General features: G+C 56.6%; 2 protein-coding genes across 2 annotated transcripts in view; both read right to left on the bottom strand.

The window, feature by feature from the left end:
* Positions 1-3,058: 3,058 nt before the first annotated feature.
* BARHL1 (BarH like homeobox 1) lies at positions 3,059-9,610 on the bottom strand. The gene is made up of 3 exons (NM_001206248.2): positions 9,145-9,610; positions 4,944-5,166; positions 3,059-3,353 (listed from the first exon to the last, which is right to left on the bottom strand). Exons 1-3 carry the CDS (start codon positions 9,608-9,610, stop codon positions 3,059-3,061), a joined length of 984 nt encoding a protein of 327 aa, NP_001193177.1.
* A 9,562-nt stretch (positions 9,611-19,172) lies between these two features.
* CFAP77 (cilia and flagella associated protein 77) overlaps positions 19,173-26,003 on the bottom strand; it is a 153,888-nt gene continuing 147,057 nt past the window's right edge. The window contains exon 6 of the mRNA XM_002691610.6: positions 19,173-19,997. Coding sequence (XP_002691656.3) covers positions 19,875-19,997 — 123 coding nt within the window. The 3' untranslated portion in view covers positions 19,173-19,874. The remainder of the gene's footprint in view (positions 19,998-26,003) is intronic.

The following is a 26,003-nucleotide window of genomic DNA, read 5'->3' as shown; positions in this document are numbered from 1 at the left end:
GCAAAGGACATTCTGACAAAGCCCGGTGGATTCCTTTGATTGTTTTTTCTCCCCCCTGTGGTGAAGGGAGGCGAGATTTAGGGAAGGCCGAGGAGTCAGAGAGCCCCTTAAGGCAGGCGTATCAGGCAGGCGTATAAGGCAGGCGTATCCAGGCTGCTAGCACCCTTGGCATTTAACATTTGAGCCCTTCAGTGGAAAGTCAGCGGAAGCCATCAGAATCCAACCGTCGCTTCCAGGAGACAGAAATTTAAGGCTCCCCCGCCCCCACTGGAGAAGTTGCCCTCCTTGCAAAGGGCGCTCCACTGGTCTTGTTAAATTGCCTGCATGACCACGATGCCTTATCTCTTAATCTGCTCCACCAGAGGAGAGGTTCAGAGCAAAGCCTTTCAGCGTGGAGGCGGCCGAGCACCCCTTAAAATCAGCTGGACTTCTCAAACAGGCTCAGAAGCCTCGAAACAAGACTGCTAGGGGAATCTCAACTTCTTTTCAACTCTGTTGCCCCTGCCCCCCTGGAGTCTAGGTTTCCAAGGGAGGGTGGGGGTGGGTCAGTAGAGGCACTGAGACGCTGCTTTCTCAGTGCCTCTCCTATTGTCTTGCCTGCTGGGGGGCTCGCACATTCATTCTTTTTTTTTTCTATCTTAAGGGCGAGTTCACCCAGCCCCCAGGGTTGGGAACAGAGAAACCGATTTAGCCTTCTAAATGGATGAAAACCGAAGCCCACCTCACTGCAGAGGTTGTAAAGTTATTATTACAGATGGGAAGTGCAGGACAGTTTAAAATACTGTAATTATAAACTTGTCGGGGAGCCTTGTTCTTCATTAGTGTAAGATATGAAATCAGCTCGGAGGTACAAGGACAATTACATAGTTGGGACTGTGTCTGTGGTTTACACGGCCGCTGTGTAAATGTAAGGGTGGTTGCTCCAGTCTATCTCCTTCTCTTGCACAAAATGAAAAGCACACCAGTGCAAGTTGTCCTTTGATAGATTTTTAATATGATTTTAAAGAGTTTTGTTTGGTCTCATTCTTATTCAATGAGATTAATTTAAAGCACTTATCCCCTGGGTTTAAGTCAATCCATGTAGGATTTGGGCAGGGTGTGTTGCATGGGGGTAGGGGGGGTTTGTTTGCAGGAGGCTGTGAGAGACTTCTTTCCCACTTCATTAACCCTGAGTTGGGGACAGCCCCCCCCCTCGCCCCCTCCTCCAGCCAGAGCTGAGGATTTACCAACCCCCATTCACATGCAAAAGAACTCGAAAGCCGAGGGGCTCCTTAATTAGCTGCTGTGCATTTGGCAAAATTAGAATAATACCCTCAGCACCCTAGGAGAGAAAAGGGGTGGCGAGAGGGTGCTGGCGGGGAGGCGGGAGGAAACTGTAGCAGAGGCCAGCGGAGGGGAGTCAAGAGTGGAATCCGAACCCCACCCCTCCTCCACCAGGCAGTCCTTTCCTGGAACAGTCTGCCACAAACCCGGAGCGGGGCTGGGCTTGCCGGGCCCCCAAACTTCCCAGCTCCAGGCGCCTCCTGGGGAGTCTGAGCTGCAGGTGGTGTGTGGGAAGGGACCACCTGATTCCACCTCCCCTGTGAGCTGTGGGGCCCCAGGAGGTGACCTTGGCCCTTTGAACGGGAAAGTGAAGTCTGGAGTCTGGCTGGAGACTGAAATCCCTGTCCTGAGACCTGGAGTCAGAGGCTGGGGCCCCAGGGCGGACTTTCCCGGGGTTCGGCTTCCCTCTGGGTGGTGTCCCCAACATGGTCGTGGGGTGAAGGGGCAGTGAGAAAATGGGGGAGTCGCGTTCCCCAGCGAGGGCTCGTCAGGTCCTACCCAGGGCAGGGGCCGGGAGCTTCCTCGCCTGCCGCTGATGCCCGCAGCCGAGGCGCAGGGCGGAGGGGCCCACGGGGGGAAGCAGCCTCGGAACCCATCTGTCGGCCCCCGCGCCGGGCCGGCCGGTCACCAGCTGCTGGCGCCCTTGTTGCGGCCAGATGAGCCGGCTCAGCCAGGGCACCGCATCCCGGCCTGCAGCCCAGCCTGCCCGGGCGCTGACCCCACCCCGGCCCCCGGGACCGGCTGAACAGCGCGGAACCAGATGGAGAGGCTGGAGCAGGTGGGGGAGCCGCGCGCTCGCCTCACTATAGAGATGGGAAGACTGAGGCCCGGAAGGGGGACGCCTGCCCCCAGCCTCAGCTCTCAGAAAGAGAGGGAGACGAGTCACAGTGCTTCCTTACTGAGGGTGAAAAGAGCCTGAGTCCCAGAAGCGGAAAAGGAATCTTCCGGAGGAATGGGGAAGGGCCGAGCGCTGACCGACCAATGGAGCGCGCGGACAAGCGCCTGGTCATTTGTAAGAAGTTTATTTTCGACATTTAAAAAACGAGAGAACCCGAGGGGTCTGGCTGTCCCCCAGACGGAGGCTGGACGCGGGGGTTGGGGTGTGGGTGGGCAAGTCCCCTGGCCGCGGCCTGCCCTGCCTGGGAGGGCGGGCGGTGGGTGGGCACAGGCCCCAGACTCACTGATTCACGGACACAGTCACGGGCTGATGGATCACGAATAAATAACTTTACACTTTGCACACGTATGTACAGCTCTGCTGCCGGCCCAGGCGCGGGGCGGGGGCTCGCACACCCCTTCCCCTCCGTGTGTCAGGGCTGCGGGGTGAGGGCTCGGTGTACAGCTGGAGCGGGAAGCGGGAGAGCGCAGCAAGGGGGTCGCCCCACCGGCTCCCGGGAGGGGCGAGGGGGCGCGCCGGTGGCGGGGTTGGGGGGATGGGACGTATGTACACCGGCGATGGAAGTGGCTCCCTGATGGAGTGACCGAGAGAGAGAATGACGGGGAGGGTTAGGGGGACTCAGTCCGGGGGTCCGGGCCTTAGAAGACTTGGCATTTGGCCCTTCTGGGGACGCTGGGCCCGACGCCAGGGAGGGCCGGTCGGGGAGCCGCCCCCCGCCCCAGGAAGAGGCGTGAAACCCCGCGCCCTCCCCGAGGCTGGCGGAGGGGGGCCGGTGCGGAGCCCCGGGACGGGGGGCCGGGTGCGCCTGGGCGGGCGGGCCGGCGGGCGGGCGGGCGTTCACCGAGGCTGCGCGGCGCGCGGGAGGACGCCGGCCAGCGGTGGCAGCGGCGGCGGCGGCTCGCTGGCGCCCTGGAGTCCGTGGATGAGGATGCGAGGGACCAGAGGTCTCTGCAGGGCGGGCGGCGGTGCGCTGGGCCCGCGGTACAGATAGAGCGCGGCGCCGGGATCCAGGTTGGAAACCAGACTCTGCGGGTAGAAATAAGGCGACGGGAACATCCGCTGAAGCGCCGAGTAATTGCCCGCCTCGGCCAGCAGCTCCAACCCGACGGCCGTCTGTCGCTTCCACTTAGTCCTAGGGACCGAAATAAACGCGCAAGGCAGGGATCAGGACTGGGGCGCTCGGAGACCCCTGCCCCTCAGAGTGCCTGCCCCGGAGCGCCTGCAGAGAGGCCAGGAGGGAGCCCACTAATTCGTTCATATCACTAAATCACGGGTTGCCGGGCACGGTTTTCGCGCATTAAAGGCATCGATGCTATTAATCTTCCACGAACTTTTCATGACTGTCATCCCCGCTTACAGATAAGAAAACTGAGGAGTGGGTCAGATCTCAGGGCGGCCGAAAAAGAGGAGACCCCGGGTTCTAAGCTAGGCTGTCTTATCCCCAGAGCCAGGGGTCTAAGATCGCCACACTTCGTGCAGGGCATCCCACCCAACCTGGGCGCTTGAAGCGGGATGTCGGAGCTCTCCGCCTCGCGCCCCCGTGCATCGGCCCCCGGGGGAGGCCTTGGAACGAAAGATCACCCTGGAGAGGGCCGCAGGGGGTGCCGGGGTCTGTCTGCTCGTGGTGGAATGGGGAGCGGTTGATGCTGCCAGCCGCACCACCGGCCCGGAGGAGACCAGCCTCGCCGCGGGACCACAATTGACTGCTTCTGCGGAAGCCCGCGGGCCAGAGACCGCGGCAACCGCAGAGGAAGAGCGCACGGCCGCCTCCGCCGCACCCCGCGCGCAGGTCCGAGGCTTGGGGCCAGCCCCACAGTCTGCCCGGTCCCGAAGCCGGGAGGCCCCAGCCCAGTGCCGGCTAGGTTTTGGGGAAGGCAGGGAAGCGAGGCCACTCTGGTTGCCAGGGCTGCGGCCGGACTCCTGGGTGCACCTGGCCGGTGAGGCAGCCCCACTGAGTCGGACTCAGCCATACCAACCCCCATTTTCCTGCCTGAATTATTCATCATCATCATAATTGTGTAATTACTGTAACGGGCCTTAATTATTAATGCCCGAAGCAGTAATCGGTATTTATTATTAATGGGGCAGCGTGTTCTGAGCTTGTTTATGGAAAGCAACATTCCAGCCTCCGCTAAGAGTATGCGGGTGACTGTGGGTGTGTTTGTATTAGTGAATTGTGTTGACGTGAGTGTGTGACTGGATTGAGCGTGTGGCTGTGTGTGTGTTTTGTATGCATTTGTGTTTCTCTTCATTCTGTGAATGTCTTGGGAAGGAAGAGTAGGAAACACCAGGTTCGAGGCCAGTGCCCAGCATCAATTTTCCGGTCCCTCAGGCCCCAAGGAGCTAAGTCTGGGCCCTTTCCCTCCTTGAGTCTCAGGGACTAGAAAGACTGGGGAGGCCTGAAGAATCCCGGGAAAGCTCAGTGCCACCCCCTCTACCCCTAGCAGCTGCCCAGGGCTGGAGGGAGGTGGTAGGATGTGGCCTGGGTGGACAGGCTTGGACCTCCCATGGTCCACGTGTCCATCTGCCCACCTGATCGAGTCCTGTCTCTATCCCTCACTGTGGGCTTCAGGCAAGGCTTTCTCTCTCCGTCCGAGGCCTCACTTTCCCAGTTTCACAGAATGGGGAAAGCTCAGAGGTCCCCAGAATGCGGAAAGCTCAGTCAGACCCGTGTCCCGGTGGGTCCGTGGAGGGGTGGGGAGGAGAGGAGAGGGGGCCTCACCTGCGGTTCTGGTACCAGGTCTTGACCTGCGTGTCGGTGAGGTTGAGTGAGGCTGCGAGCTCCATGCGGTCCTGCACGCTCAGGTACTTCTGTCGCTCGAAGCTGCGCTCCAGCTGTGCCAGCTGGTGGTCGGTGAAGGCCGTGCGCGCCTTGCGTGGCTTTTTCAGGCGCACCGGGGGGCTGTCCCTGGAGCTGGAGATCTCCCGGTCGCCCTCCTCCTTCACTGCAGAGACACAGCCGCGCATCAGGGCCCAGCCTCACCGCCCGCCTGCCCGCCCTTACGGTCTTGTGAATGTGGCTCCCGGTGGCGGTGGCCCCGCTGCACTCGAGCCCGTGGGGCCGTAGCAAAGCCGCTCAGGGCTGAGACCTCCCAGCCCCCAGACCGAGGAGGAGCGACACCTCCGAGGAGAAATAACCCAAAGCCTACAGAGAACTCGACCCAGCTCCCACACTGCACGGGCGCTCCCTGGAGGGATTAGTGGACCGACTGGGTGGATCTGCCAGGGGAGGGGAGCAGTGGGGAGGGGACGCAGGAGTTCCAGCCTGGTGGGCTGCTCCGGTGCGTGCTCCGGGGTTTAGGACTGTGCCCCCGATTCTCTGGCTGCATCTGGGCCAGGAAGAGAGGAAGCTGAGGGCCAGAGTCTGGGGAGAAGAACCTGCATTGAGGGACAAAAGCCTGTTCACCCTGGAGTAGACGGTGGTCCTGAAGGACACCCACATCTCGCCTGACCCCTGGTTGGGCACGAATCTATAGGGATGGTTCCCCTGTTTCTTAAACTACAAACAGCGCACAGGCAAAATGCGAACTGCCAGGTGCCCGATCAGGGAGCACAAAGCCGTTTGGAAAAATAAGTGACTCGTTTACCCCTCAGATGCACACATCTCTGAGGTCCGTGTGTCCTTGTCATTTGCCTAAGGTGGCTGCCCTGTGTTTCCCCCGATGGTCGAGACACACCAGCAGGGTCCCCGCTCCTGAGTCACAAGGATGGTACTGGATAATGTGGTTTCTTTTTTCCCCAGCACTTTCCTTTGGAGTTGACTGCACCGAAAATGCACACTTGCTGGAGCAAGCTCAAACACCTCCCTCCTTCTTCCCCTAAAGTGATGATACCACCAGAGACCATCTCCCCAAAATGGACATGGGGCTTCCCTCCCTCTTTTTCTCTATTTTTCCTTTATGCTGAGTTTCATTGAGCATGGTGTTTGCAGTGACTGGGTTCAGCTGAATTGGAGTTAATTTCTGTCTGTAGGAAACAATAATCCGGTTAATTGAGCCACGAGGGAGCAAGACTTTTCAACCAGAAAGCGGTTCGAGACTGGGAGGGTGCCAGTCACCAGGTACACCCCAGTGGTTGAGCCGGGAGAGCGCTAGCAGGTGAGAAACCGGTAAGAAGCCGGTGAGCAGGGGTCCACGCCTTCCCACCGCCTCCTCCAGACCAGCTCGCTGGCCTCTCCCTGCCCTCCTGGACTCGGGCCACACTGGGGCAAGGGTGCCTCAGGAGATGGGGATCTGTTAGGATGGAGGATCTTTTCTGTCTATGCTGGAGGATCTTTTCTGTCTATGCCAGGCAGGTAAAGTTTGAGCAAGTTTGCGGAAATGATTATCCAAACCTCTAACCTGATATTGTGGAAACCTTACTTTTTGACCTCATCATCTGGCCCTATTTGTAAATCCCCCCCATTTCTCAGGACTGAGCTCCAAGGTTGGGGGTGGGGTGGAGGTTGAGTTTGGGGTGTCCAGAAGAACGGGTTGGCTCCTGGGGCTTTTTCTCTAATTCCTCTCCCGGGCGCAGGCTGGAGCCTTCAGATACACACTCGCAGGTGCCCAGCCTCAACCTCCAAAGCAGGCTCAGTCAATCTCAACGCCTGAGAGTTCCAGGCCCCCCGACCCTGCCAGCTGGGAGCACAGTGCCCGTTTCGTTTCTCCATGGATATCGGCTCTTGCAAGCCAGACCGTGCGCTGCAGAACGCCTGACTTCAAAGCCCGGTTCCGCTTCTTTAAATGTTATGCTGAGGAACCTTTGATGCCGACTCGGATGGGACTGACCTTCCCTGCCTGCCCTCCTTGGAGGAGGGACTCTTCACATGGTAGGTGGATAGGGGAGTCGCTTAGCTGCCAACCCCGTGTGTCTGTCTGTCTCTCGGTAAGGTCTCCTGCTTCGGGTCCGCCTTTGAGAAATGCTCCAGAGGCGGTTATTTCTTCTCCTTCTTCACCTGGGACTTTGTTGATGCAAAGGTGGGGTACCTAGGGCTGGGGGAGACCTTCCTCTGTCTTCAGCTCCAACCCTATTTAAGTGATATGTGGACAGCCGGCCGTCATCACCACCCCGATCAGATATCATCAGGGACAAGAGAAGAAAATTGATATTCCAATTATCTTAACCGAAACCTTGACTCAAAATCCCACCTATGGGCAAAAAAATAAACAAATATAGAGACACGAGCCACACTCTTTCACCAGCACCACGCGGTGCAGGGGGGGCTTGCGACTTATTCTAACTATAAATCTGGGTGTTGTTGAGAATTATAAATAATAAAATATGCTGTTACACATATATATTTACCTTGCCTCCCTTGCTCCCCCTCACTTCCCCATCATACACCTGTCTTTCTCCCAGGCAAGTTTTCCTTGTCTCTCTAAACAGACCTGGGGGGAGGAGCAGGGCTCTCTGGGCCACAGGCGTCTGGACCCCCTTCCTCCAGCTCCAGCCCAACCTGCCCATCTAGCACGGCTGACCCAGGGAGACCTTGGAGTCTCCACTGGTTGCTTGGGGCAGTGGAGGAGGGAATGAGATGTGGAGTGGGGCCTCATATGGGTTTTGGTTTGAGGTCAGGGCATGTCCACAACCACTTCTTGGTTGGGAAGAGAGTGTTAAACGAGCCTTCCTAAATTTTTGTGATAACTTAGTGCAAACAAAGAAGGCAATGGCACCCCACTCCAGTACTCTTGCCTGGAAAATCCCATGGATGGAGGAGCCTGTTGGGCTGCAGTCCATGGGGTCTCGAAGAGTCGGACACGACTGAATCAACTTAGCAGTGCAAATATGGGTCAGGAGATGTAGGGCCCCCAAGACAATATAGAAGTTGGCTTTATAGGGAAGTTTTCTCTCATGGAAAGCATTCTGGGAATTAATTATAAGGCTGAAAGAGCTCTAAACAGCCCCTGCCAGCCCTTCATTTTCTACTGGATGGGGACACAGGGCTCTGAAACTCCTTCCCTTCCTGCCTCCTGACTTCTCCCTGAGAAAGAACTTCGTGCCTCTGGCTTCACCAAAGACCTAAAGTCAAGGCAGTGGCCAGGACGAGAAACAAAATTAAGGAATTCTTTCTCTCCTTTCTTCCTTTCTTTCTTCTTTCCTTCCTCCTTCCCTCTTTCCTCTTAGTGCTGATCTCAGCTCCCTGGTTAAGACAGGATGGAAAGGAAACTGGAAAGATTCACGGGGTGAAAAAGCAAGTAAAGGGTCCTTCAACCCCAGTATAGGCTGGGTGCTGGGGGATCTCTGGGTCCCACACACACAGCCCGAAGTTGATTGCTCAGTGCACTTCAAATGAAATCCAGTGAGAACAGTTGGGTGAGCACAGAGACCGCTGAACCCGATCCCAGCCAGTCAGCCGCCTGCCTGACTGCTGTTTCTACTTTTAAGTGAGCATTTCTTTTGCATGATTCCCTGGACCCAGATCACACCCGGGGCCAACGGGAAGGAAAGCTGAATTGCCCTCCCCATCTGGATATTCAAATTAAAGGGTGGAAAATTGACTGTTCTCAGTGCTTCAGCCGGAATTTCCTGCTAGGTTTTCCCCCTTATAAAAAAGCGTTCGAGCAAGAACCCGTTGGGTCTTCTGTTGCTTCTGCAAGGTCTTTTCCCAGAGAGCCACTGGTCTGAGAGGCACTTGCTTCTGCCCACTGGAGGGTTGGTTAGTCCCAGCCGAAGTTTGGAAAGTTTGCTTTGTGTGTTTTTGGGAATCTCTCCTGGGTCATCACACAGAATTCCTCTCCTCGCTCTGCTGGACTCTTTGTTGCTCAAAAGCATAACCACGGGGCTAACTGACTGAAAGCTTCAGATGAGACCAGCGGCTCTGCCTGGGCCGGGGGCACTCCGGGTGAGCATGTTCATGTCCCCGCATGTGTGCACCCCAGTTTTAATGCCGTGTTCAGAAATGGAGCCCCCCTCCCCTAGGTTTTCACCTCCCACTTTCTTACCTTTATACTCAGAGTCCGATGAGGCGTTGCTGCCACTTTTGTCCAGCTTGTCTCTAAAGTCCTCCCCAGGCTTGGCCGCAAGACGGCCCCCAGGGTCAGGAGCGGCTGGCTGCCCGCTGCTAGAGTAGGGTGCACAGGCCGCAAGCGGTTTGCAGTCGGCAAGGATGTCCCTGATCAGAAAGGAGGAGGTCACGGTGCGAGACTGGGCTGGGGCCGAGAGCTGCCCAGGCTGCAGGTGGGAGTCCAAACCTGGTCCCGAAGCCCCGCCAGGCCGCGGGGCTCCCGTCTCCAGACAGTCCCTTCCTGGCGAGGCTGGTGAAGAGCAGTCGCTGCTGCTCTCTGAGCGAGGACTCAGCTCCAGGGGAGAGCGGCAGTCCCCGAGCAAGGGGTCCCCCTTGGGAAGGGCGGGGCTGCCCGCTCGGTGGGAGAGAATGGAGTCGATCCCAAAGCCATTGGAGCCTTCCATAGCCAAGCTGCGACCTGTCCTCCCCAAAAGCTCCCCACCCACCCCCAACCCCAGCCGCCGCTGCCCCTGCCCCTAGCTGCGGGCTGGCATGGGGAAGGCGGGCAGGGAGCCTGCGGGCACCTTGGATGGAGTTCAGCCTTGGGGGAGCCCAGGAGCTCTGGGCCAACCTCCTCTGCGCATTAGATCCAAAAGGGCTCAGCGCGTCTTCTGCAGCATCGCGCCGAGCCGCCGAGCCGAGGGGGGGTGGTGGGAGTGTCAGGGAGAAGCGGGAGGGAGGGTGCGCCAAGTTGGGGAGAGCCAAGGGGGAGACGGACGGCCTGAGCTCCCCTTTGGCACAGAAGAGATGAGAAGACGCTGGAATCTAAATAAAGAAGGGCTTTAAAAAAAAAAATCCAAACTGCACGCTTCTTCCAGGCGAGTGGTGGCCGAGGGCAGCGGGGTCAGTACCGCGGTTAGCAGCGGGCCCCAGCCGAGCTACCAGCCGAGGGATCGGGGCGCACCTGGCGGCGTCAGCACCGCGGATAGCGGCGGCGGCGGCCTTCGGCGCATGACGCTCCACCTGGCCGGGGAGGTCTTCTCTCCACGCTCCCACCGCTCCGGGGGCCCCGTCAGCACCGTGGACAGCGCCTCCCTACTCCGCGGTTGCCGCTCTCCGCCCGTCCTCCGCGCGCGCCTTCGCCTCCCCCCCTTCCTTTAAAAAATGAACTTGTGTCACTTTTACTTTGGGGCTGGGTTTTTTTTTTTTCGTTTCTTCTTCTTTTTTTTTTTTCCGTTGTGTTGTGTGTGTGTGTGTGTGTGTGTGTGTGTGTGTGTGTGTGTGTGTTTTTAAGGGGACTCGCCCACGTGTCCCCGGAGTGATGACGCTGATTGGCTCTGGCCGATTTTGGGGGTGATGTCACGGCTCCGCAAGCCACTGCCCGATTCCTTTCAGTTTGATTAAAAGAGACACTGAATTAATTACAGCACAGACCCAACTGTTTACCGGCGATTTCCACACGGTTTGCTTTCATTAGGCCGGTGATGAGGCTCCTAATGAGGGTGATTAGCCGAGGGGGGTACAGGCGGGCGTGGAGGGGTCCAAAGCCCGGCTGCCGCTGCCGTTGAATTAGGACGTAAGGTTTTTAAGTTTTTCCCCTACACTTTCCCACAGTTATTCAAATTATTCTTCCATCGGGCTGTCAACGATACCTTTTCTACCCCCTCCCTACCTCCCTGCCCGGCCGTTGTTGTTGTTGTTTTTCTCTTTCCTCTAGCAAGAAAAAGGGACTACACCCAGCAGAAAAAGAATTGTATGTGTGGAGAAGAGATTTTAATTTGTTGCGTCGTTTTCGGGTATTTCCTTTGCGGTCTACATGTTTTTCGTGAAGGAAAATCTGTAGCCCCCCTTCTCTGACCTCTTTGGACCTGGTGGGCCTGGCAGGGGTGGGGAAAGCTTGGTGTCTGCGCCTGGAAGGAGACAGAACGATGGCTTCACTGTGGGGCGAGGCTGGAAAGCTGGGCAGGTCGGGTCTAGGACGTTAGAGGGACCCCGAGAAATCCGTGTGGCCCGAGAGGGGCCGCGCAAAGGACCCCAACCCAGTCGACAGTCTCTCCTGCGGCGGAGCGTGTCTGGGGGGTCGGGTGTTTCTGTACCTCTAAAGAGTAACCTGCGCGAGCTTCTGAGTGCGAATGTAGACGTCTGCTAACGACTTCGCATTTCGAGAGCAGTGAAAGCCCGCCCGAGGATTTGTTTTCAAAGCAGGGCTGGAAACACGGTCTTTTGGCTGTGAATAACTCGCCCTCTCCACCCTCCCCAACTCCGTCACGGTGGTACTCCAGCTCTGCTCCTTTCGGGGTTCGGCCTCCTGTGTGGGGCCCAGGGCTGCGGGCAGAACTGAAGCGCATCTGGGGCCTGGATCCTCTAGAGGCGAAGCCAGGGGTGGGCGACCGGCTCTGTGGTCAAAGGGAGGAGGAAACCAGCCCGCGCGCCTACCAGAGGCGCCCCCCGCCCCCCACCGGCCAGAGGCGCCCTTCACCCGCTCTGCGCCCGGAGCTCAGGCCTTTCCAAGCGGGAGGGCACCCTCCTGGCCCCCCTCCCCTCGGGCCCCAAGAAAATACCCTAGCCCGGCGTCAGACTCAGCATCTAAGATCGCAGCGGAATAGCGAAGCGCCCGAATCCCCCCACACCCGAGACCCGGCCGGGAAGGCCGGTGCAGCTGGACGGAGCAGAAACTTTCTTCTCCCTCGAGCCAGGCCGGCGGTGGCCTCTCGCCCGACTCCCCGCGCTCTCCCCCTGAGCCTCCCGGCAGATTGGAAGCGGCCTCGCCGCCGGCCGAGCTGGGGGCGAGGACGGGCGGCTCCCCGGGGACGGCAGGCCCGGCTCGGCTGCAAGCTGTCGGGGGAGGCGGGAGGGCGGGCGCCGAGGGGCCAGGAGCTCACGGGCCCCCGCCCTGGCCCGGCAGCCGCTGCAGCGGGCGCCTCGCGCGCCCGGGCCGAGCCGGATTGCCGGTTTTCGTTTGGTGGACGGGGAGGGGGACATAAATCACGAGGACCCTGGGCTGCCCTCGCCCTTCCCGGCCAGTCCTCGACTTGGGCCTTGCTCTCCCTCCAGGCACCTCCGGAGGTTCCGCTACTCCCTCTACTGCTCACCCCACCCCCGCTCCCAGCCTGCTGCCCGCGCCTCGGGAAGAACCTCATCTCCCCCAGATCCCAGGGTCCCAGCTTGGGTCAGCGGGCCCGTCATCCTGGGCCTGTTAGAGATCTTGACGCCCCGGGCCCGCATCCGCAGCATCCGCTAAGCCGAAAGCAAGTCCGGTCCTGCTCCGCCCGCGGCGGTCCCAGCTGCCCCTGTCTTGGGCGGACTTTTTCTGGCCTTGGAGTCTTACGCTGGGGTTCGGATGCCCGGCCCAGCGAAAGCGATGCCTCCGGCGGTGCAAGGCACTGCGCGGGTATGGGGGGTGAGTAGTAAAGGCGGGGGTCAACCTCTTACCCTGGAAAAAAAAAGGCTAAACCACCCCCACCACCCCCGCGCCTCCGCCCCCGCCACCTGCTGCAGCCCTAGCCGGCTTCTCTGTGATTCTTCAAGCCCAAGAATACACAGGTTGTTATATTATCATTCGTTTTGAATTATCTGGTATACGGTGATAAAAACATGCTATGCCATTTATCCCACCTGGAGTTTGGATCCAGCCCACTGTTGCTAACATTGTTTTATTCCTATTTGGGGGTTTCCAGCTCCACTACTGTGCCCCCATCTTTTTCTTTTCTCCATCAAGGGGATAGTTCTTGCATCTCAGCCTGTCCACAGCCTGAGAGGTGTGTGTGTACCCACCTAGGCTCTTGTTTAGCTGGGAAGAAGTCCAAGAATTGGAAGTTTACTAAGGTTCCTGGGGCTCCTGGGTGGGTGATCCACCCCTCACTTTGAGAAAGGAGCCTGGTCGATCCTGGAGGGGTGGACGGTTCAACAAAACGGGGTGTGAAACATGGCAGATTAACCTCTGAGAACTTCATTTACAAGGCAGGAAACAGACCTCGCTCCCTCTCTGTCCCTTCTGAGCCCCAGCCCTCTACCCAGCTGTCTTGACCCACCTCCTCCACCCAGGGAAGGCAGAGGCTTGGAAGACTCAGGGGAGAAATGGCAACGGGGGAGATGCGGTCAGATCCAGGACTAGCACCCCCCAGACCGCTGTTCTGGGCTCCAACACCTCCTCCCCAGCCTCCTGCCTCTGGGATCCTCTAGCTTCAAATGCCGGCCCCCTGGCCATCCAGCCCTTTGAAATTGCTTTCTTTTAAACCTTCTGTCTCTCTGTGGACCCAGAGCCCTGGAAAATCCCAAACCAAGCACTCACATGGCAACACCAATGGAGAAGGAGCCATTGCTCTTCTCCAGGGCAAGGAGGCAGCTGCACGGACTGGCCCGCAGAAGGCTGGGGCTCTGGCCCTGCTCCCACTCCGCGCAGCTCCTCTCTCTTGCCTGGACTTTTGCTTTGGTCCAAAGACATTAACATCGGAGGCTTGTAGCAAGAGGCAAGGATGGGAGAGGCCCATGCCGGCTATGAAGTGGCCTGTCTATGGACCTCAGGCCCTCTGCCCAGTCGGGGGCTCTGGGCTTGGGTTTGGCTTTGGGTCAGGATGGGGCCTGGGTCTCTGGCTGAGCAATGTTTCTTAGCAACTTCCTTATCCGTAGGCCCACCTGCCTCTCCACTCCACGTCACTCAGTACCCCCAGTCCTGAGCACGGAAGAGGCCTTATTTTGACCAGTTTTGCTCACTGACTTACAGGCAGAGTCACACGGGGAGATGTGCTCGAAGCTTTTCATAAACAGTCCTCAAGTCTTTTCTTCTTGTGGAAGATTGTAGCTTGAATGCCATCATTCAAGGTTCTGAGTACCTGGAGCCAAGGGCAGTATACCACCAGTGGAGTGAGGTGGCTGGGGATATGGACTCCAGAACGGGGCAGGACTAAAGTAGAATCCTGGCCCTAGAGCCCAGGGCTGGGGCTAAGGTGAGGCAAGTGAGGTGAATAACACAAGTCTATTGAACCTGTTGCCATTAAAATATATATATATATATACACACACACACACACACACACACACACACACACACACATATATACATATATAGTTGGCTGAGTGGCATGTGGGATTTAGTTCCCTGACCAGGGATCAAACCCAAGTCCCCTGCATTGGAAGCGCAGAGTTTTAACCACTGGATCACCAAGGAAGTGTGAACCTGTTGCTGTTTTGTCCATCAGGAATTTTTAAATTTTGATTTCAAAATATTGCATTAAAATGTTGTCCGTCTTGGTTACAGAGTTTGGTGGAAAGTCAAAAGGTTTGTGTCCTAGCCTGGGATTTGCCTGCCTCACCATGGTCCCAGCCCTGCTCTGTGACCTTGAGCTTTCTCAAGGTTACCTTCTGGGCTGTATGTTTTTCAGCGGAGTTGCCCCCTTCACGTGGTCGTGGTGAGGACTCTGCACTCGGCTCGGATCCTGGAGAACAGTGATTATGCCTTTCATATGATGACTACTAAGAACGACAGCCAGAGCTTTTCCTCTGGCCGGTTAGGGCCCCCTGGAGAAGTCAGCCCCCGGCCCTGCCCTTTGCCTCAGGCCTTCCTACAGGAACCAGTTTTTAACATGGCGGGGACAAGGGATTTGGGCGATATGGGCCAAGCTTGGGTGCTAATATCTTTCTGCAAACAGATGGGCTGGACAAGGATTTGGACAGTTGGTGGGTTTCAAGGTCATGCTGCTCTCAATCATGTTTGTTGGTTTAGCTCAAAACCCCACGGAGCTCCTGAAACCTGAAAGAGAACATATTCTTTCTTTTCCTCTGTCCTTCTCTCCCTCTCTCCTACCTTCCTCTCTCCTCTTACCCTTGCTTCCCTTCTCTTTCTCTTTCCCTCCCTTCCTCTTTACTTCCTCCCCTGGAAACATGCATTCGGTCCTGCACACTGTGGGCCATGCTCCCTGCTGGCGATGTCACCGGGTCAGGATGGGATGGACTCTCACGCCTCAGTCTCACAGAGTGCAATGACACCCATCAGCCTAAATTGGTCTCCAAAGATTACTTCCCAATTGTGAATTCACGTTTTTAAATTGCTTGCATTCAGTTCTAGGAACCTGTATAAAAAGCCAACCTAGATTTTTTTTCTCGTTTAATGATGATTTCAAGCATCAAAGTGTTTCCCAAGTGAAAAGAAATGCAGCTGAAAGACGGTTTGGGTTCAGAAGGATGAATGCGAGAGAGGGTTTTTGACTGGAGACACAGACCCGTGTGTCTGTCACCCAGGCCCACCTTGGTGCCCGAGCTGCTGGTCTGCTTGCTGTCATGCACATGTGCTTGCTCTGGGCCCTGGAATCTGTGGGTCTAAGTTGGGAAGCTTGGATGAATGAATCGAAGAGCCAAGCCATCTCCTGCTGGACCCAGGGACCTCCCAGGACTGGATTTGCATTGGTGGCCTTTGAGCATTGCTTTCTCTTTAGGCTTCTAGAAGCTCCCTGCCAGGCAGAGCTCAGACATCAATCACCATTGGCTCATTGCTACCATCCCTGCTAAACATCTTGTGCAATTGTCAGACTCCAGAACCCCATCTCCTTTCTTCTGGCTGAGAAGATTGTTAGTTACCTGGTTTGATCAGGGTAGTGGGTGGCAGGGAGAGAACCAGTGGGGTTTGGGCTCTAGTTTAAAAATCTGGAAAGAGGCTGAAGTCAGTGGGGATTCAGGGTGAAAAGAAAGCTGGACCTAGCAGCCAAGAAGTCTGCTCTGGTCCTGGTTTGGCTCCGTCTTTTCTGGCAGGACCAGACATGTCCTCAGGCCCCTCCCGGTTTTGTGAGTCCTGTTTCAAAGTCTCAGCACCCCAGGCCCCCGCTTGCTCCCACCTCCTGCCTAGTGCACATGAACACAGGCACTGCCTTCCTCCAACCTCCGAGGAAACTTCTGAGGATTTCAAGCTGACTGGGTGGGGGTCCAGACCAGCCGCCTCTCTGAGGCTCAGGAGGACAGTACACATGGGCCTCTTTGTCTGGTTGACTCTCTGGTGGGGTTTGGCCAAGAAACCCAACCTGGAGGCGGAAAGATGGAATGTTCCCAAATGCCAACCACCAGGGAAATGAGAAAAACCAGGGGCTAAAGGTCACATCCCTGGTGAGGGCAGTGCTAGCATGGCATTCTTTGGCACGTGATCAGGAGCTATCTCCATATCCGCCCCTCTTTAATTGAGAGGTGGCTTTTGGGGGGCAGACTCTGGGACACACTGGACCAATCACTGGCTTGGGGCCGACTCACTGAGTGAAGTCGGGCCCCTTCGACATATCTTTTCCACCTGTGAAGTGGGGAGGATGGTGGAGGAGGGAGGTTAGCGGATGAGCCCTAAGGCCCCTGCAGACTGGAACCTTGCGGGGGGGGGGGGGGGGGGGGGGGGGAGGGGCGCGGCGCGTGGGCTCTACCCTGGGTTGTGAAGGATGGACAAGGGCCCCGGTTGTGCCTCGAGGTTCCCCCAGCTCTGCGTGAGCGAGGGCAGGCGTGTGGCTGACACTATAGGATACCTGAGAAGGCAGAATCAGACTGGAATCAGACCTGGGGCTTTGTGCAGGCACAAATAATTCATGAGGAGGGAAGGACCAAGCTAGGGGAGGGAGGGAAGGTCCGGGCTCCTCCTTGGCCTCCTGCTTAGACCTGCCAGCGGGTGGCGCTGTAGGACAAGGAGCTGAGCAACTCTGCTGCGCGCTTGAGCCTGGCCCTGGAGCACCAGCGGCTGGGGGACTCCTGGAGAGGGTGAAGGCATGCTCCTGGTGCATGGATCACAGCCCCGTCCCGCAGCACGCGGTCTGCCCGACCGGCTGCAGAGGCAAGAAGTAATCCGATAGATGAAAGAGATTTCCTGCAGCGTTTTCTGGCCAAGTCCGTATTTCCCCACCTTGGCCCAGTCCTTGGTAAAGCTGGCCTGGAGGGGCCACTGACCAGTGGGGCATCTTGCTCATTGCCATGGCAGATAGAGCCTAATTTGGGATCCTTTAGGGAATTCCATGTCCTGATGTGCACCCCCCTATCCATTGTGGATTTCAGAGCAAGAGAGAGGGCTCCATTCAAAATATCTTGACCTTCTTGGTGCATCTGGACACAAAGCCTCCTTGGAGCATCCTGCCTTCATCCCTCGATCCCCTTCAGACATCCAGTTGTCCCTCTTCAGTGTGCTTTATCGATAAGAAAATCGCCCACATTCACCTATTCTCTGGAAGTGCCGGAGTCTGCTAATCACGAGACGCGTGCTTCACTGTCATCGTTACCAAAGTTTGCTTGAGAAAACCTCCTTTGGTGTGTCGGGGTCCTGACTCACAGAGGAGGGCACTGACACAGGGTCGCGCAGAAGTTTCTCAGCGGAGTCGGGTGTCATGCCCTGGAACGGCCGTGTGCTCAGCGACCAGGTCCCTCACCAGGGGCGCTGCTCCCAGGGCTCAGAAAGCTGCAGGTGGGCTTTAGCAAAGACAGTGGGGATGCTTGTCTGGTGCATGGGGCGGGAGGGGGACTTCAGACCCTTAGGATGGGGTGGGGGTCCATCAAGGCCCCGCTAAGCCAGATTTCCGAGGGGGTTGGTTAGTGTGTGCGGCATTTTTATGGAATCAGCTTCTAAGGAGCTGCAGTGCTGGCCTGTGTTGAGGTTGGGGAGGCTGTTCAAGAAACCACTCAGATCTGTAGTCACAGACTCACTGTGTCTCTGCCGAGGCTGATGGACGACCCCGCCAGGCACTAGGCCTGGGTTGGGGGCGGGGGGCAGGAGCCACAGCGGATGTTCGTACCATGGGGCATTCCACAGGCCCCTAGCTCTGGGCCCTGGGATCTTAGACCCCTGATCCGGGGCCACTTCCCTTCTAGAGGAGGAGACAGGCAGTGAATAAGGGCTCATTGTTTTGCTGAGAATAAAACAGTTTGGTGTGGGTTTAACTGGGGGCTACCCCCGGTGGCTCAGAGGGTAAAGAATCTACCTGTGACGTGGGAGACCTGGGTTCTGTCATTGGATTGGGAAAATCCCTGGAGGGCATGGCAACCAACTCCAGTATTCTTGCCTGGAGAATCCCCATGGACAGAGGAGCCTGGTGGGCTGCACTCCACAGGGTCACGAAGAGTCAGACACACACACAGTCCAGGGAAGGCCTTTCGAGTGGGAGACTTGTGTTTATATATATATATATATATATATATATATATTGTCCACACCACACAACTTGCAGAATCTTTAGTTCCCTGACCAGGGATTGAACCTGGACCTGAGTCCTAACCACTGGACTATCAGGGAATTCCCATAAGGGACATCTTACCCTTTTTTGTTTTTTAAACTAAGTCCTGATTTTATTTTTGGCTGCGTCATGTGTCTTGTGGGGTCTCGTGGGGTCCCTGACCAGGGATTGAACCTGGGCCCTCGCAGTAAAAGCTGGGAATCCTAACCATGAGCCCACCAGGGAACTGCCTGAGGGGGTTGGGGGGACTTGGCTCTTGAGCTAAGATCTAAATGACAAGAAGGGGTGGGCAGGTGACAAGCTGTGGAGAAGGGATTGTGGGGAGAAGCAGGAACCTGATACAATTCTCCAGACAGATGATGGGGACCCAGAGATGAATCAGGGTGCTTTTGGAAGAAACACTGACAGGCTTGTTGATGGATTGGATGTAAGAGTGAAGGAAGCGGAGTCGTGATGATTTTTGTCTTCAGCCTCTGGGTGGTCTCAAGTATGAGATGGGGAAAATGGAGGGAGAAGCAAGTTTGGTGGGGGAAAAAAAATCCAGAATTCTGTCTCAGCTGTGCTGGTTTGAGATGAATGGCCGACACCTGAGTGGAGACACCTGGCCCGGGGCAGGGGGCCGGGGAGTCGCAGTTGGATAAATGAGCATGGGATTCTGGGGAGAGATCCAAGTTGAAGGTCAATGCTGGGAACCCTCAGACTAGTCAGGGGATTTTAAAACTTAAGAGTTTGCCTGACTTTTTATAGGTGCTGGTTGAGATGTTGTGGAGAAAGTCATGGCCCTTGGAGAGTCTGAGGCTGATTCTCACACTGGTTTACCGGTTTTCAAATAAAGGCACAAAAGGAGGATGACAAATAGCTCTTTTAATTTAAAGTAGATCGGTATCTAATTTGTGGGGAGAAAGCAGAGGACCTGCAGAGAGTTGGAGGTACGAAGGGCCCCAGTCTGGGTGCTTTCATCCCTGGAGGGCATTGTCTTTCAGGAGGTGGGAGGGGTGACCTTCCAAGGTCAGTGTTGGTGGAGGCAGCTTAGCCCTGAAGAGGTGAGGGCCCACTCCAAGTACGGAGTGTGGGCTCTTCCTGCCGTCAGGGGCCCCAGAGAGATAGTACTGCCATGGAGAGATATCAGGCATCCCCGAAAAGAGAAATGAAATCTCATGTTTGGAATACTAAATGAGGGTTTTCAAAGCATGACACTGTCACACTCTCTACAGCAAATACCTGGGTTGTTTTTAATACTTGAGGACAGAGCCTTAGTCTGGAGCCTATAAAATCTGCCATGAAACTTGAGTTTCTCTTATCAGCTTGGGGCTTGAGAAGCGAGGTAGAGTCCTGCTGGAGGGGAGTCCCTAAGTGAGGGATTGCTGGGGCTAAGGGGAGCGAGAGTGGCTAACTCTAAAGGGGGCTCTTAGCAAAAATAAGTCATCTAAGACCCGAGTCTGAGGTCCTGGCCGAGGCAGAACCTGGAGCAATGGGGGAGTGTCTTGTGTGATTTGGGCAAAGCAGGTGAGTCCTTCAGAGAATTTTCTACCGCGTCAGACAGGCTTTAGGGGTGGGTGTAGTTGCCCATCCTCAGGGTCCCCTGGCGCACGGCACACTCTTCCCGGTGGGCTTTGAAGGCTCTCTGGCGATCAGCCTCGGTGGGGAAGGTTGCGAGATGGGGGCCCACCTGTGGACAGAGGGAGAGCCAAGTCAGCGGGCTTGAGTGCTCCAGGGCTCCCCTGGGGATGCCCCATCCTTCCACCTTTGATAATGAAAGTCTCTGTCAGAGGGAACCAAGTGGAGGGAAAGTGCTGTCCTGGTGTTCCAGGGTGAAGGTGGGGGGACCCACCGTGGGACAGGGAGGGGCGTCAGAGCAGAGCTGACCGGTGCCCGCGTTTTTCCTTCTGTCTTGCTTGTTGCCAAGATAACGTGCACTTGATAAATATCAGCTGCCAGTGATGGGGGTCACCAGGCAGTGGGACCTCTCAGCCAGCATCATCCTTCAAAGCTGATTCTCCACCATTAAAACCCCAAACGAACCACTCTCTCCAAGGGGGGCCTCCAGGCACAGTTGGAGCCCTGTCTGTCACTGTAAGACCATCTGACCCCCACCCCCATCCCCGCGGCTGACAGTTGGGCCAGAACCAGAGCCAGACCCGAGGCGTGGGGGCCTCTGCTGTTAAATTGTTGTGCAGTCAGTATTTTGACCAGTCTTTCCCTCTCGAGAAGTGGTGATGAGTGGAGACCCTTCTGTCTCCTAGGTCTGCTGCAGCACCTCCAAATATATGAGAATCCCCCCCAAATGGCATTTCTCTTCTACGGAGGCATGGGGTAGAAAGGGTTCATTCAGGCTTGCTTGTTTAGGCATGCATCCGTTCATTCATTCATTCATTCAGGCCACACGTGTTAAGCTCTGAGCACAGCTCTGTGCCAGGCACTGGGCCCCGCAGTGAATGAGGGGGACTCACTTTTCTTGGGCGGGGGGCAGGGGCAGGGGCGGGGAAAAGATGTGGGTGATGGCTACAGCTGTTTCATGAGAGTCCGTGGAGTGGTTGGGGGCTGTGAGGAGCACAAAGAGATGGACTTGACCCTCCCCAGAGTCAGGGCCTCTCTGGGGAACAAAGGGGGCTTATAGGAGGAACTGAGGGTTCCATGGTAAGGGGGCTGCATGTGTGCTGGCCTTGGGGCCCCCCACAGCTCAGGGTCACGAGGGGACGTGGTGGTCCAGACGAAGGGTCCGCTGGAGCAGCTGAAGGCTCTGCTGTGTCTTCAGGATAAGGTGGGACCCACATGGCCAGCACAGCCACCGGTTCTCGTCAAGAGCCAGGCCAAGGGACCCCTCCCTGCAGGGGTTAGCTAAGACCACAGAGCTGAGAAAAAAGAGAAATGGAGAGCAGATGAAGAATTAAAAGGAAACAGAGGGAAGGCAGGCCTTCCCAGGTGGCTCTAGTGGTAAAGAACCCACCCGCCTATGCAGGAGACGTAAGAGACACCCGTTTTATCCCTGGGTCAGGAAGATCCCCTGGAGGAGGGCAGGGCAACCCACACCGGTATTCTTGCCGGAGAATCCCATGGACAGAGGAGTCTGGTAGAGTTGCAAAATGCTGGACACGACTGGAGCAACTTAGCGCTCACAGACAGAGGGGAGGTGGGAGGAACTTGCAGGGAACGTCTTTGTGCTCTGTGTCCCATACCCTGGTCCCCATCAGGACTCACCGTGGCCTGGGGACCCCCACCCCCGGGGGGAGGTCATGACTTTCACCAGAGCTCGACCTCCTTGCGGACCCTGTCAGCTCCCCCAGTCCAAGGTCTCGGTCACAGGTTAGGGTGGGACACCTCAGGTCCAGGGAGACAGTGAGTCAGGGTGCATGCAGAGCCCAGCGGGATCTAACTCCACTGTGTTCATTTTTACAGGTGAGGAAACTGAGGCCCAGAGCAGAGTTGGTCCAGGGCTGGCCCCAAAGGGAATCAGGGACAGAGAAGCTCTGCCTTAGCACTGCCCCCACCATGAACCCCTGGGTACTAGGTTCTGGATTCCTTCTAGAATATTCTGCCACGGCTGCCGCTCTGGCTGCGTCTGAAGGGCACTGCAAAAACTTATTAGAAACTGGTAAAAAAAAAAAAAATCAAATGGTGATGAGTAGGTTGAGTAAGCTACTCCAGGACATAAATCTGCATCCCTCATTCTCTGGGGGCTGTGGGCCCTCTGGAGTCTCTGCAGAAAGCCATGACCCGCTCCTCTGGGAAAATACGTGCCCACAAGTCCTAAGGAACAAATAGTGCAGGAGATTCATGGACATGCTTCTCCAGTCCCTCTGTGGACACTCGTGGTGGCATTTCCGGGAGCCGTCCCAGCTCCAGCCTCAGGCCTCCCGTTTCTGGGCCGTGCATCAGGGTTGTTCCCCAGGCAGGGCCCAAGCCCAGGCCCAAAGCTCTGAGTCCCCCTGGGCAGGCCCATCCCACCGTCACCAAAGGCCACTCAGGCCCAGGCTCAAGGCTTGGTTATCCATCTCAAATACAGCAGTGTCTACATGACACACCACAATGCTGTTCTCAGCTTGGTCTCCTGATTCAGAAAACTTACCACGTGGCCTCACGGAAGGTACTGAGAAGAGAGAAGGTCCAATACTTCGTGCAGGACGGAAGTAGCCGTAAACAAAAGGCCTTTTCCAGGGTCTATCCTGCGTCCCCTCTGGCATGGGACAGGGGCTTGTAGACAGTGACATGTAGACAGTGACATGTGTCTCCTGACACCCGTGCTTCCCAGAAGGCAGCTAGAGACGCTCAGTAAGACCTCCTGGGCACCCCGGCCAATGGAGATGCCGAGCTGACCTCCATGGTCATCTGTGGCATCCAGAGTGGCAATAGTCCTGACCCGGGGGGCAGGCGCCAGCCATTCCTCACTGGGAAGCACAGCCCTGAAGTCCACGCATCCCTCTGGCTCTCGAAAGGACTGAATGGTGACCTCCCGGCCAAAGACACATCCACATTCTAACCCCAGGACCTGTGACTGTGACCATTATTTGTGAAAGGGGGCTTTCTAGATATAATTACAGATCTCGAGATGAGAATTATCCCAAGTATTTAGGTGGGCTCTGAATCTAATGACAGGCATCCTTGTAAGAGACAAAAGTCACAGGGAGAGGGGAAGGCCATGTGAAGACAGAGCCATAGACTGGAGTGATGAGGCCAGAACTCGGGAACGCCAGGAGCCACCAGTGACTGATGGGGCGTGCTGCTGATGGTGGGTGGTGCTGATGCTGGGTGGTGAGTGGTGCTGATGGTGAGTGGTGCTGATGGTGGGTGGTGAGTGGTGCTGATGGTGGGTGGTGCTGATGGTGGGTAGTAAGTGGTATTGATGGTGAGTGGTGCTGATGATGGGTGGTGCTGATGGTGGGTGGTGAGTGGTATTGATGGTGGGTGTTGTTGATGGTGGGTGGTGCTGATGGTGGGTGGTGAGTGGTGCTGATAGTGAGTGGTGCTGATGGTGAGTGGTGCTGACAGTGGGTGGTGCTGATGGTGGGTGGTGAGTGGTACTGATGGTGAGTGGTGCTGATGATGGGTGGTGCTGATGGTGGGTGGTGAGTGGTATTGAAGGTGGGTGGTGCTGATGGTGGGTGGTGCTGATGGTGGGTGGTGAGTGGTGCTGATGCTGAGTGGTGCTGATGGTGGGTGGTGAGTGGTGCTGATGGTGGGTGGTGCTGATGGTGGGTGGTGCTGATGCTGGGTGGTGAGTGGTGCTGATGGTGGGTGGTACTGATGGTGGGTGGTGAGTGGTGCTGATGCTGAGTGGTGCTGATGGTGGGTGGTGAGTGGTGCTGATGGTGGGTGGTGCTGATGGTGGGTGGTGCTGATGCTGGGTGGTGAGTGGTGCTGATGGTGGGTGGTACTGATGGTGGGTGGTGAGTGGTGCTGATGCTGAGTGGTGCTGATGGTGGGTGGTGCTGATGGTGGGTGGTGAGTGGTGCTGATGGTGAGTGGTGCTGATGGTGGGTAGTAAGTGGTATTGATGGTGAGTGGTGCTGATGATGGGTGGTGAGTGGTGCTGATGGTGGGTGGTACTGATGGTGGGTGGTGAGTGGTGCTGATGCTGAGTGGTGCTGATGGTGGGTGGTGCTGATGGTGGGTGGTGCTGATGGTGGGTGGTGAGTGGTGCTGATGGTGAGTGGTGCTGATGGTGGGTAGTAAGTGGTATTGATGGTGAGTGGTGCTGATGATGGGTGGTGCTGATGGTGGGTAGTAAGTGGTATTGATGGTGAGTGGTGCTGATGGTGGGTGGTGCTGATGGTGGGTAGTAAGTGGTATTGATGGTGAGTGGTGCTGATGGTGGGTGGTGCTGATGGTGGGTAGTAAGTGGTATTGATGGTGAGTGGTGCTGATGGTGGGTGGTGCTGATGGTGGGTGGTGAGTGGTATTGATGGTGGGTGTTGTTGATGGTGGGTGGTGCTGATGGTGGGTGGTGCTGATGGTGGGTGGTGAGTGGTGCTGATAGTGAGTGGTGCTGATGGTGAGTGGTGCTGACAGTGGGTGGTGCTGATGGTGGGTGGTGAGTGGTATTGATGGTGGGTGGTGTTGATGGTGGGTGGTGCTGATGGTGGGTGGTGCTGATGGTGGGTGGTGAGTGGTATTGATGGTGGGTGGTGTTGATGGTGGGTGGTGTTGATGGTGGGTGGTGCTGATGGTGGGTGGTGAGTGGTGCTGATGGTGAGTGGTGCTGATGGTGAGTGGTGCTGACAGTGGGTGGTGCTGATGGTGGGTGGTGAGTGGTATTGATGGTGGGTGGTGCTGATGGTAGGTGGTGCTGATGGTGGGTGGTGAGTGGTATTGAAGGTGGGTGGTGCTGATGGTGGGTGGTACTGATGGCGGTTGGTGAGTGGTACTGATGGTGGGTGGTGCTGATGGTGGGTGATACTGATGGCAGTTGGTGAGTGGTATTGATGGTGGGTGGTGTTGATGGTGGGTGGTGCTGATGGTGGGTGGTACTGATGATGGGTGGTGAGTGGTACTGATGGTGGGTGGTGTTGATGGTGGGTGGTGCTGATGGTGGGTGGTGCTGATGATGGGTGGTACTGATGATGGGTGGTGAGTGGTGCTGATGGTGGGTGGTGCTGATGGTGGGTGGTGAGTGGTGCTGATGGTGGGTGGTGCTGATGGTGGGTGGTGCTGACGGTGGGTGGTACTGATGATGGGTGGTGAGTGGTACTGATGGTGGGTGGTGCTGATGGTGGGTGGTGCTGATGGTGGGTGGTGCTGACAGTGGGTGATGTGATTGTGTGCAATGCTAGTGGCAGGGGGCTTGGAACACTAGTCTCCTGAGTAGATGGCAGGAGGATCTAGGTCCTAGGTGCTGCTCAGCTTAGAGGTAATCAGGTTAACATCAGCACACAAACAAAAGAGAAGCCCAGGGGAAGTTTTCTTTTTCCTTCCTTGCAAACTTTGTCAAGGAAGAAATATTCATTCATCCATCCATCAAAAAGTATTTATTAAGTACCTAAGTGCCAAGGACAGTGAAGTGCCACACCCTTTGTGCTTTGGTGTTCCTGTTTCCATGTCCCCCTGGTTTTCTACAGGGGTGTTTGGGGCACAAGAGGTTCGCCCCAGTGACTGACAACACACTCCGACACCTACTGTGTTCTCAGCAGCACAGGGCTGACATGTGGGAGGCAGGCATTTAGTATGTGGTCCCTGCTGTTGAAGGATTCCCATTCCTGCTGGACTTTCTGGGAGTTAAGTCACTCATGGGATGGATGACTTCAGTCTTGCATGGGAGGGACCCAGGGGAGCACAGGTGAGTGTCCAGCCCCAGAGCCCTGTAAGGTGGGGTCTGCACCTGCCCTGTTCCCCAACGACCCCCAGTGCCTGGCATGGGGCCTGGCATTCAGGATGTGTTGAAACAAAGTTGAAAATACCGAACAGATGAGTGGATGAGTGAAGGAAGGAAGGGGGCGTAATTCACCAGGCTTCAGGTGCTCAGGGAGGGCTTCTCAGGCCAGGTGGGACTTGACTATGGCCTGGGAGGATTGGGATGAGAGGGTTGGCAGGGGAATACAGCACAGGAAATGGTGTCAGCAGAGGGAGAAGGTGAAAAATCAAAGGAGATGCTTAGTGGCTGGGGCTGGGGGACTCTCCAGAGAGCTCACTCAAGCAGAAGCTGACTCCCCGGCCCTCATGGGACTGTTCTTTAGAAAGAGAA

This window comes from Bos taurus, chromosome 11 (genome assembly GCF_002263795.3).
Source record: "Bos taurus isolate L1 Dominette 01449 registration number 42190680 breed Hereford chromosome 11, ARS-UCD2.0, whole genome shotgun sequence".
In the NCBI taxonomy this organism is placed as follows: Eukaryota; Metazoa; Chordata; class Mammalia; order Artiodactyla; family Bovidae; genus Bos; species Bos taurus.
The sequence above is the reverse complement of the archived record's forward strand: the minus strand, read 5'-3'. Positions and strand labels throughout refer to the sequence as shown.

What these genes read in the sequence shown, in the direction of transcription:
- BARHL1 (NM_001206248.2), bottom strand. Translation starts at nt 9,610, where the DNA reads ATGGAAGGCTCCAATGGCTTTGGGATCGACTCCATTCTCTCCCACCGA. An exon ending in ATCGGACTCTGAGTATAAAG is followed by an intron (nt 5,167 to 9,144) that starts GTAAGAAAGTGG and finishes GTGTCTCTGCAG; the next exon opens with TGAAGGAGGAGGGCGACCGG. An exon ending in ACCTGGTACCAGAACCGCAG is followed by an intron (nt 3,354 to 4,943) that starts GTGAGGCCCCCT and finishes TTCGGTCCCTAG; the next exon opens with GACTAAGTGGAAGCGACAGA.